Below are 12226 nucleotides of genomic sequence, written 5' to 3'. Positions count from 1 at the left end.
GGAACTGCTTGGGGGTCTTGGACTGCCGTTCACTAACTGCTTCTGCAGCTGCCTGCTGTCCCAGCTGCTACAGCAAAGGGGCTTCTCAGCGCTGACCCCTTTTCTCCACGCATCGCTGAAGCGGCGACAATTTGCTGTCGTGCCCAGCACGGCAGGGAACACCAGTCAGCTGTACTTAGAGGGGAAGCACAACGCGATACAGAACCTTGTGTAGGAAAGCGTGCAGATGTCAGCAGAAGAACCGGTATGGGTGTGAAGAAAGATAACCTTCACACTTATTCCAGCTGCTAGCGCCTGTATTTTTGAGCATGTTGTTGGTAGCAGATTCCTATTTTTTCCCAGCCAGCAGTGGAGGATACTGCGTGCCAAGGGACACGAACCTACGATGTGGAAGAATTGCTCTCCCTAGATGCGGCCCGATGCTTTGGTTCTCAGCTCTTTAAAACATGTGCAATACGTTACCTCCTCTAGCACTTGTCAGCATAAGAACTAAGTCATCACTGAAAGCTGAAATAATTAAAAATCAAATTAAGCGATGAAGAGAGGGGAACAGTTTCAGTCCCATCGAGTAAAGCAAAATTCTGCATCAGTGCTGGAGCAGCAGCGATCCTCTGTTCAGGCCAACAACCTGGCTGCGCGTCAGGGAAGGCTGCCGGCCGGGGAGCCCAGCGTGGCTCTGCCTCCTGCTGCAGGCAGCCCCTCTCTGCAGTGCCCTCTCCCTTTGCCACCTGCCTCCACCTGTCTTCCCTCTGCTACTGCGAGGGGAGGACCCCCCCCAAAAGGGGGAGAACACAGCCTGAATTCAGGTGATCTAGCAAAGCACATACATGCCCAACTGACATAGCAAAAACCTGAAAGGACAGATAACGAAAGAATGGCACAAAGAATTGTGTCAGAGCTCAAGTCTGTGTAACAGAATCCAACTAAGAGCAGATGAACTGAACAAAGCCTAAGTAAATACAAGCAGCAAAGGATGTCGGGAGAGCTGAGCAGCAGCAACGTCGGTTTGTAGCTTTTGTACGTAGACTTCCACTCACACATCTGCTTTTGGCTCTTGCATGAGCCTGCTACGTAAGGACATGATGAAGGCTGTAAACTGACCTCTATAAATACACCTCCATTCCACTGTTCTACTTACTCATTTTTCTGCACATACTAAGAATCGCAGTCAAAAGGGAGGTGGCTGCCCCTAACTGTTTTAGCAGACTCAAAGCTCTAGCACTCAGAGGTGTTCTTCTCTTTATTTGTGGAACTGGGGGAAACGGGAGTCAATGAGTAGTAAATCACACTAACTGATACACAGGTCAGGCCTTTGCTAATTACCTTAATTACACCAAACTGTTTGGGAATATTATGCACGGAAAAGACAGAGGGCTCTGCTAGCCCAAGTGCACGTGCCGTTTCCAGAGCCTGGGAGACCTACATCCAAGGGGCCACGGCACTCCTCCGCAATCCGAGGCTGGCGGAGGGCTGCCCCTGTACAGCTCCCCAGATGCCAAGCAGCGCTCTGACCCCCAGGCTGAGAAGGCAAGGCAGCCAGCAGCACCGCTAGCTCCAAATTCCCACCTGGGTAGCTGCGCTGAGCCTAAACGCCTGCTACAACGTCACAGAGGCATTTCCTACAGGGAAATCCTGGCTCCCTGCAAGCTGGTGTCTAAAGGGCCCTGCTGCCATCGGGGTGCGGGGGCCGCAGCACCACACAGAAGGCAGTGGCAAGGCCAGGCTCACCCGCAGCGGGTGACGACATCCTACAGTGCTACCTGCTGGGAACACCCAGACCAGCTTTTTACTAAAGGAAACGCAGGAGGACTGGTACGGTGAACTGAAAATGCTCACAAATGACAAACTGACCATCTTCAGCGTATCTGGGTTTCCTTCCTTTCTTGCAGCAGAAAAGCAGCTTCTCCCTTTTCATTATTACTAATACTTTTATTACTGCACCACTTTGAAGCAGAAGGTCAGCCTAGACCCCTGCTCTGCTAGAAAAATGTGGTGTGCCTTTGCGCACTAGGTAATTTTTAAGGCTTAGATTAACTACGTTCAAGATACCGTCAATTAATACATGATTTGCAGTGCAACTTCCAAGTGTTTTCTGTTGCACTTCAGTACTGTAATGTAAAATTAACCTGTTATTATCGATCTCTTACTGAGAACATGCACATTAGATAAGCCAGTGGCTCTTTCACTGAGACATGCTACACCTTAGTTTAGCACTTCAACATGCAAGAGCTACACTAACAAAGCACTTTTGCTGGAAGAATGCAAGACATGCTTCGCTGCAAACTTCAACCTACGGCATGCAATTATCTGTACTGGTGCAGACCTCTTGAATCAGTTTAACTGCAACACACATGCCAAAGGACGTTAATTACTACAGCACTCAATATTTGCATGAGTACAGATCCTATTCAGAAATACGCAACACTTCCCTTGATCAAGTTTTTTGCTTTATGTTGGTTTACAGCCTTTCAGGCTTCTAAAAATGTTGCAGGTGCAATGATAATTACTGCTTAAAAACACAAGCACATACAGTACAGAATTTCCCTACGGCAAAGTTACAGGCTTGGGAATTTGTCACAGGTACATTACAGAGAGATGCTGTTTAGTATGTAATGGCTTAAAACAAACGCTGCATTTACAAACTTAAGCTTCAAGGTGATGACCATCCAAATTTATTAAGCTACCACATTTTTTTTTTATTAAACTAACCTCTGTGGTCCACGTACATAGTTGTGCATGCTACCTGCAAACCAGGAGTGCAGTAGGTACCACAAGGCCTGCCTGTGGGGAATATGCTGCCTGGCAGGTAAGGAGACCTGCGCTGACCTCCCCCCCGTGCACAGAAGAGGTGGCGTGGGAGGCCAGAGAAGTTGCTCTTCCCTCTCCTGGCAGCTGGCTCAAGGCAGCCTCGCTCGGCTGGGGGATCTGCGGCGCAGCACGGCCGGAGCGGGTCTGAAGCCCCTCTAACTGCTAATGAGTCACTGACGAATGCACAGCCAGACCGACACCTGGGGAGCACCAAAGCAGTGCTGCAGACGCCCTCCTTCCCCAAAGCAGGGCTAAACACAAAGTGCCAGGACCACTGTATGCATCAAGCTAGATAGCAGACCAACGTCATCCGTTTATTTTATCCTTTAAAATAACTGTTCTTAAACAAGTCTCTGAATTGCTTCATCAAGAGAACCTAAAACTAACTGCTTTCAACCAATTAATTCTTTATTGGATACTCTGTAGTGCAGCCCTCCCTGTGTCTTAAAAGTCCTTGTAGTCCTCATTTAACATTTCTTTTCAAGTAAGTTCCTTACTCGGTGGTACCCTGCTTTGATTTTGTTACAACAATACAAAGTGTCAACCGGAGTGGGGGGGCTGGTATTTCCTCTTCATTAATGTTTGGTGTAATAAACCCTCTACATTTTAAAATGCGCTTAAAAATACAGTTTGACCAGGGAAGAATTTTGTATGAATTAGGGACTTGAAAATAGAAATCCACCGAGTAAGCGCTGCTAGAAGAGTTTGTAAGTGTACAGTACGGCACTGCCTTCATGCTAGGAACCAAAGATCGCCTTCTATTTCTCCACTCGTAAATTTGGGCAGGGGAAGAGGGCCAAAGTGTGGTATTTGCAGTTACAACCATTAATAAACTGCTCTAAGAAAAAGAACGCTACTGGAATTTATAGAATAGTACAGCAGAAAGGATGTTCTTGGAGAAGATGTTTCAATCCAGGTTGGCAGACTTACAGTGACTTTCTAATTTTTTTTAAATGACAGAAAAAACAAGAGGGCTGAGAGCAAGTAATACCAGCAGGCCACATGCTGATGGATGGCACGCAGACCTTTCCAGAGGTCTACAGGCACCGGTGTGCTGGTTTGGATCAGTTCTGGAAGTGCCTCCAGCGGCACGGGGACTGGATGGAGGTGAGGACAATTCAAGTGACACAGGGCTGTATGCCAGAGTGCACCAGAGAGGGCAGCGGGCTCCGGCTGTTGCAAGACTCAACCCAAGAAGTACCATCCTAGTTCAGCAGCTACTGAAACCATGCACAAAATCGCAAGGACTGTACGTTTAGTTTTTCACTGATGAAGCCTTCGAAAAAAGCCCTCCTCAGATAACATTCCCTCCAGACAGTGAGTGCCTCTAGGGTACAAAGTCATTCCCTCAGCAATTGCTGAAGAGCGGATGGACGGAAAAAGCACGTGCAATAGGGATGATTACTGAAGGTGTCGGAATCACAGCCGTGGTACTGACACACAGAAAGGGAAAAGAAGATTATTTCAACTACGAGCTTCGAATCCTGACCTCAGGAGCTATGTCTCGGCTCCCAGATCACTCCAGCCAGACAAAGCTTCTGCCCTTCGAACAGTGTCCCCTGCCTGGGCGCCATACAGGAGCTTGCGTTGTTACGTGCTGAAGCAATGTGGAAAGCGACAGCCCCAGAAGCGAGCACAGCAGCTCCTCTCCCACGTGCCCTCCCCGGTCCGTATGGGGTGTCAGCAAATGAACCAGGCCTACTTCGGAAAAGTTACAGCAACGATGGCTTCATGGGTAAGCGTAACACAAAGCTGCTTCATCAAATTTACTCCGTAATGCCCAGCCAGGGAAATGTTTAATGAATCTGAATGCAGAAGATCAGTATAAAGGACAGGGTGCAGGAGCCAGAGGAGGCCGTCTGGCGAGTTACCTGTTGCTCTGAGAGCTGAAATGGCCTGTGGGACATTTAAGAAAAGGGAGCTCTTGCCTTTTTCCAGATATCTCATTTGGGCAGCAAAACAAAAAAGACAGAAAGGCCCAATAAGAATGACACCCCAGAGCATGCGGTCTGCGATTTAACACACCCGTTTGAGCTCCAAATACATTCAGCCCCTGCAAGAGGTAAATGAAAACAGAAATTACTTTGACAACTGTTGTTGCAGGTACAGTGACGCACACCCCTATATGACATTTTCTCACATCATCCTGAACTCGAACCAATGGGACTTTTCAAGCCCGTAAAATTTCCCCCCATTCTCCATCTTCCTAAGAGATGCAAGAAACCAGGTACTTAAATGCAACAGCTGCTGCATAGCACATATTAAAAAACCACAAAACCCACAAGTGTGCACAGGAGTAGGAAGGGTTTGTTGCTGAAATGCCAAGAGAGAAAAGGGTATGCAGACAAAACCAGAATATAGTAGATGTTGTTTATTCAGGTATGAAATAAAGTTGTACTTACCAGAGAAACTGACTTCAGCTGTTACATGCACACTCCCCAAACCAGAGAGCAGCATTTAACCAAACCGTAAGAAAATGCGGTGGGGGCAAGGGGATCTATTTTTAAATGAAAGATGCCGTGAAAAGAATACATCCTTCATTACTCATGATCGGAGGAAACAAGCGCACTTGTTCTGCCCCAGAGAGGACCGAAGTTTCGCCGCAGGCAGGAAGCGGTCGGCTAGCCTAAGGACTCAGGAGAAGACTCACTCCTCGCCCTGCTCCAGATCACCTGCCTACCGAGAGCACGGCAGAGGGTGGCAGCTCAGCGGCCGTGTGTTTCTGTTTGTGCCCTGGACCTGGACCTTGAGCAAGGCTCTCCTTCACAGGAGGCTACAGCGGATGCCGTAACTGTTGAGCAGGGAAAGAGCAGTGTAGCAGGCACTGTGATTAGCAAAATCTGTCCGCTGGAGTGCATTCCCCTGAGAGGAAAACTATTACTTCAGGGCAACAGTAACTTGATATAGTTTGGTCCCCCCCTGCTGCCCCCCGAGAGTCTTTTCATTTCTCCCACAGTTTTGTCTCACATGAGTTGGCCAATAAAATCTCCCACCTCTCCCTCCTTACTGATCCTGGTGTAACGTAGCCCAAATAAATCCGGAAAAATTAATGAAATCAATTTGAAAAGAGGTTTTCAAACTGAAACATGGAAGCGAGTGCTGTGATCATTTCTCTGCGCGCGCAGACTACAAGAGCATGGTGTCAGGGTACAGAACACATCAGATTTGTATATTACAGACAGACATATGCTTGCATGCATTCCTGCAGCACATATGGACATGTCAGCTTGTGCACATCAGAAGGCCCAGAAATACTTTCCTTATGTGCATGCACGCCAGCAGCGTATGCACATAGGTTGCTATCAGAATGCAAAGCAGCAAAGAATCGTTTGCTGTAACAGACTTATTTTGGCAGAACAGCAGCTAACACATTTTGTGATAGCTCACAGCTTACTTTTTCCAGAGAACTCCCTGATTTCCCAATCGATCCCACACCACTTACCATTCAAGGCAAAACCTGCAAATGCTACTAAACTTCCAGAATCTGCCTCCTGCTAATTTCTCATACACGGTTACATACACAAAGCCTTGAAGCGCACTAACTAATGCTCCTCCAACACTGACGTCAGCTGCACCTGGAGCAGAACCACCACATGGTACCTACAGCGCGTGCCCTCAGGGCTGGCTTCCCCCACCTTGCTGGAGCCCAGGGGTCCGTGCACTAGCTGCAGGCCTGGACCCTCTGCTCCCTCCTCTTTACAGTCCCCTCTACCATGCACTGACCATGCAACTCAAGTCTGTTTTAGCGTACCTGGAGACTGCAGCGTGCATCTCTCTCTTAGGAGGAATCCCAGCCTTGAATGGAAAGGCACAACAGCACAACTGCTTTACTCTCCTACATTCAAGTCACGGGTGGCACACTCTTTTCAGTTTTGAGTATGTCCAGCCCACTTTGCTGGGTACATTTTGAGTTTATATTATTTTTCCTACTTGTAGGACAAAGGTCTAAAAAACACATCCCCTCCTGCCCGGCATGCAAAGGTTACACGCGGTGCAGCCAGTGGCACACGCAGCAGAGGCTGCAGCCTGCGCCGTTCCCTGGGGTGCGGAGCACAGGGAGCAGGGTGTCCTGCTGGCAGCCAAGCCTGTGGCCACCGGGGCAGGCGGAGATGCCCCAGAGCAGGGCACAGCAGGAACTGTGCCAGCGTGCCTCCGCGCAGCCAGCCAAATCAGCTAAGCAGGAATTCTCTGGAGAGAAGGAAGACTGCAAAGAGCACCAAAACTGCAACATTAGGAGTAGCTGGAGGCAGGAACGTATTTGGAGCATACCAGCATCTAGCTGCCAACATGCACACAACTCCCTTTCCTCACACACTGTGGTCCATGGCTAGCCAGACAAAACCAAGAAAGACTGGGAGACCCCAGTTACTGTGTGGCTGAACCAGCCCCAGGCAGCTAGCCCTGCAGCACACTGCTCTACCGCCTGCTAAAGAAAATAATTTCCCTGCAGCATTCATTATCGTCCCATGGATACGGTAACTGACCCCAAGATTAAAGATGATTAAACGTGCTAATGTTTTTTCACATAAAAGTAGGCACTTACTTACGCCCTTACAACAGAGAAAGGAAAATTTATCAGAATGAGGTGGGGTTTTTTTAAAGTTACTTACAGGAAATTTTATTTTTCAGAAACAGATTACATTTTTTTCTGCAAGAAGCTTCTGAAACCAGACACCCAACTGCAGACCAAAAATTACCAGCCCTAGTTACACACAAAGCATCAGGTTAGTAAAAAACAAGTCACTCAGTCAGTCCCACCATTAAGAAAATACAAGCTATTTTAACACTGTTCCTAAATTAACCTGTGTTCGTTGTAAAGCACATTACCATACGTGCTAAGACCTGGAGCTAAGGTTTTCCAGCTAGCAAATTCACAGCACTGGTGTCTTTGTAATCAGGAGTAATGTGTCTTTTCATCAGAGCAAGATCCATGGAAGCAGCACTTAAAGAGTTAAGGTGCATCCGGGCCATTTCCCCCATTTCATCCAATTCTTACTTCCTTGATCATTAGTGAAGAACCAGAATTGTTACTTGGGAAAAACTGAGGATATGCAACAAAACATGGCAGCACAAGAGTCAGTTTGGAAAGAAATGTCACTATTGGAAAGAAGCGACATTAGAAGTCACCATTCCTCCTCTGTTAGACTCAATAGTTAAACAAATAATGATGCCTCCAGCATGCTTAAACCCTGTTCATACTCTCAGTCCCGAGCCATAAAAACAATCTCTGCAATTCAAAGCCAGTAAAACCCCACAATGAACAAGTCTGTTTTCTTTTCTGAATGTTATGTGGAAGTAGGAGTCCAGGTCATCCCTCCCTCTGTCCCTCTGCCTCTCCTCCCTTGCTGAAACAGCAGGAATAAGCACACGAGTGGTGTTATTTCCATCTGCAGCGTCTGACAAAAACCCTGCTGTCCTACCACCTCTCAAATGCAAGACGGTACTCAGCAGTCCTGCTGGTGACCTGGGCACGTGCCTCGAAAGCTGCAGCCTTCCCCGCTCATACAGGGATCGTGACCCGCCATGGGAATGCTTTGGCATATTCCCACACTGCTGGCGGAGGACAGCCCAGCCTGCTGCTGTGACTGAGCACAAGGCAAGCGGACTCTTTTCGTGCCAAGAACAAGGCTCCCGACAGAGGCTCACCTGGCATTTGCTCCAACACAGTTACAGCATCTTCATTTCAGGTGTTTTGTTTTCCTTCCCACTACACAGGTTAACAGCTGAGAGAAGCAGTTGTCAAAAAGCTGGCTCTAGTAAGGTAACCAGACGTGTAACTTACCAAAGACCAGCTTCTGGAAGGTAAGCATTGGTGCTTAACCACCTCAGGGAGTAAAAAGCAAGTGTGAAGAGCTCTTCTGCTTCTCTCTGGCTCAGGCAGAAACAAATACCCATCTAGAGTAGGCTGCATCCGTTCTGCAGCTTCCTACGATCTAGCCTGAATGCTGTCACAGTCCCATGACAAAGGACATCGTTACTCATTGAGCGTGTGTGTGCGCAGACCCCATCAAGCTCCAAAATCTACTAACAGCCATTTTGGATACCAAAAAAATATCCCACCGCCAACGCCACCTAAGCATGCCCATGATGAATATACATGTCCTTTTTCACACATTCATGCATTGGTAACATCTACTGCAGAGCTCTGTCCTGTTATAAAAGCAGCAGTGTTAGTCATTGCAGTAGGGTTAGTTTATACAGGATTCTGTTTTATATAATTAATGGAGGTGAAACTTACTGGCATATCTCGGCTGCAGCCCCATGCAAGCAAGCAGAAAGCAAAAATATTTAAAATGGAAGAGAGGAACTGGCTAGCAGGCAGCTACACTCACCCTTTTGTACAGCCTATGGTCCACCAGTGGGCTTCAGATTGCAAAACAATACCAAAGAGCTATTAGCACACACATGGCAATAACCGTACCTTACCAAGAGCTTCACTTCAGGGAGGAGGAGACAACACTTCTGCTTGCCTGGAGAGAAAGAACCCTTCCCACTCCTGCCTACGGGACTCCTCCTCCTTACCAGGGAAGAGCAGTCCTGTGCTTAGGTGTTTTAGGGCAGGAAGTAACAAGCAAGTAAAACGAACCCCACACTGTCATCCCCGTGGCATTTCTAGCTGCATCCTGCTTCCCCTTGCAGCCATTGTCTGTCTTTACCTCATTGCAAATGCTACTCCGTAAAAACCACTGCAGATCATAATTGCAGCCTAGCAATGGTGTCAATACCTCTCAGAAGAATAACATTTTCCTAAGAATCAGAGAAAACAGGAAACAGGAGGTTGCCTTCCCAGTGAAAGCTGACTGTACGGACCATATACGGATTCAGCTCTGAAACCCAAACCCACTTCAGAGCTCCTGGACTTCCTTGCAGCTCTAGATGTGCTGTATCTGGGGGTCACTAAGCAGGTGGAGCCTTTCCAAAACCATTAAATTGCAAACCCTTGATCCTGCCTCATACAGGACAGTGTGCCAGGAGGCAGCTCAGCTCCCCGTGGGTGTAACGGCAAGTTGTGGTTGACAGTTAGCCAATCGCCAGCCAACAGGTCCAGGCACCACAGGAAGATGGGCAAAGCTCTCCTGGGAGGCCAGGAAGTTTCTGTTTCTCATTCTGAACAAACAACACTTCTGTGACAAGTCATGTTGATACCATGTTATGGCTGATGCATGTTTTTCACCAGATTTTTGATAACATGACAATAGATGGATAAATAAGTTTGTGGTTTTTTTTTTCCAAAGTCAAAAGGAAGCGATACATGTCTGACCATCGGAATGACTGCTGCTGATGAATGACCACTTTTGTTTCCATGACACCTGATAATATCCAGCTACCAGAGCTCCAGTATCTTCTCTAAGAATACATTCAACTGGAACTTCCCATTTCTTTTCCGATTTTCATCAACGTCTACACATCCATTGCTGAGAGAGCTCCAACTGCAGAACCTTGCTCATTAACTCTTAAAACATCTGAAAAACCATCTGAGCAGGCAACAAGCCTAAGTTCAGGGGGTCCGAAAACACAAGACCAACATGCCTATGCACCCTAGATCCTCAACCGGACAGGAATCATGTTTGCACTACCAAACCTTTGTGCCAAAAAGCTAATAAGCAAAACAGGGCAAGACGACCATTTAAGTGGTTCTGAATGCTAGCAGAGAAAGAGTTCTCATAATTGGCTTAAAATAGACTAATTTAAAGTAGGAAAAAACACAACCAGCTAGAGGGTTGCCAGAGGAAAGCCTGAGTAAATTGTGCCTAAAGGCTACAGAATAAGCTCTTACTAAGAGGCATTTATTGGCCCAGCAACAGAACCTGCTTGTGAACAAAACCCCAGGTTAAACAGTTCTATCACTTAAGGCTGAATTTCTGAACTTTAAGAATTTACTGCCTTTTCACTTAACTCACTATCCTTACAACAGACTGCAAGTGGCTTTTACACCCTCCTCCCCATCTCTGTCTATCAGCTGACAGAAATCTGCTACAACATCCTGTGTTTCTTTGATGTTCCTGTGCATGCTCTTTTTTCCTCACTCCCTCAGATTTTCTAAAAATATCTTCATTTCTATCCCTTGTACTGACGAGGCACTGTGTGGTTTAATAAGTGGCTCCATCATACCATTTTATGCCACAAAGCATTAAATAATGTTAGATGCTAGTTGTTATGGCTTGCTTCTGGATGTTCAGGAGCTTGGATGGCTGAAGTGTTTCTTTACGGAGCCTGGGGCCGCCTTATTTGCTTGTTTATAGCAGCAGTGTGCTAATTTTGAGTATTTCAAGAGGATTCCATGATGAGATTCCAACAAGCAGTACTCCTGAAACAGTGTGTGGGACTGTTAGCCTAAGTACATCATCACCTGTATCCCATGTCAGCATTGCACAGGACGCACAGTAGACTGAATGGACATAATTAGGAGGCTTATACAAAGGTAGATTTAAACTTACTTAACATGTATGTTTTATTACTCTATCCTTAGAAAGAGGTAAGCAAGGAAAGTCAAGCAGTGAGGAATAAACGTAATTATTAAGACACAGAAAATTCAGAAAGCTTGAAGAAGAGCAGATGAGAAGGAAGCAATTCCCTCATCTTCCCCCCGGTATCCCGGTGCATGTGCAGCACGACTATGGACGAATTCCCAAGTAACCACAACCGCTAACAAAGTGCCTATGGACGCAGACAGGACTGCACTGTTGCAGAAAGTCAAGTACTGCACAGTGTGACAAGCCAGAGAGAAGCTACTGACAATGGATCCCCCCTGCCCTGCTTCTTTGTTTTTATTTCTTGTCTATAAACACCCAAGACCTGATCTCCCAGAGATGCGCAGCACTGACCGTGCTGCTGAAAAGAGAGAAGACTGATGAAGGAAAGGGAAGGGTCCTGCCTGCAAACCTCAGCGATGCAAATGAGTAGGATCTCACTCTGCAAAGGAAACAGGAGATGCTGAGAAAGAGGAAGGCAATGAACTGAAAGCAAGGAAAACTGCTGGAATCACAGGCAGTTTAAGCCCTGGAGAGTCCTGACAGCTGGAGACTTAACTGAGCATGGCTGAAGCGCATGGCACATCCTAGACACTGATGGGAAACCCAGGGATACAGCTAGTCGTGAGATATTCTCTGGGCTCGTGAGAGTCAGCTGTTAAGAGCCGTGGGCAGGCTGACCCAAAGCCTCCAGGGATGTAAACGGGCACGTGGCTTCCCCAGGGACTGCCCGACAAACACCATGAAACCAACCTCCTCTTCACATGCCCCGCCCAGAGCAAGAAGCCACTTGTGCTTCTTCACGAACAACTGTGGCTGTTTCAAGTGCATTTGGAATTGGCCTGGAAACTATAAAGCCCTCTTTCTCGTCCACATGTGTTATTCCCCATTGAACCTGCAGGTAAGATGCCCCTCCACAACATGAGCCACACTGACCTCCTGCAAAC

General features: G+C 47.2%; 1 protein-coding gene across 14 annotated transcripts in view; it reads right to left on the bottom strand.

The window, feature by feature from the left end:
* Positions 1 to 12226, bottom strand: part of CAMTA1 (calmodulin binding transcription activator 1) — a 323207-nt gene that overhangs the window by 3800 nt on the left and 307181 nt on the right. Inside the window, exons 23-24 of one of the 14 annotated variants that reach the window (XM_040588315.1) lie at positions 9141 to 9171; positions 4680 to 4861 (exon numbers count right to left, since the gene is read on the bottom strand). The exons of 12 other annotated variants lie outside the window; for them this stretch is intronic. In XM_040588315.1, the coding sequence (XP_040444249.1) occupies positions 4680 to 4861; positions 9141 to 9171 (213 nt within the window). The remainder of the gene's footprint in view (positions 1 to 4679; positions 4862 to 9140; positions 9172 to 12226) is intronic. One more of the 14 variants, XM_040588308.1, reaches the window with a different exon arrangement.

This window comes from Falco naumanni, chromosome 3 (genome assembly GCF_017639655.2).
Source record: "Falco naumanni isolate bFalNau1 chromosome 3, bFalNau1.pat, whole genome shotgun sequence".
Lineage (NCBI taxonomy): Eukaryota > Metazoa > Chordata > Aves > Falconiformes > Falconidae > Falco > Falco naumanni.
Note: the sequence above shows the minus strand (reverse complement) of the source record. Positions and strands in the feature narration are given on the sequence as shown.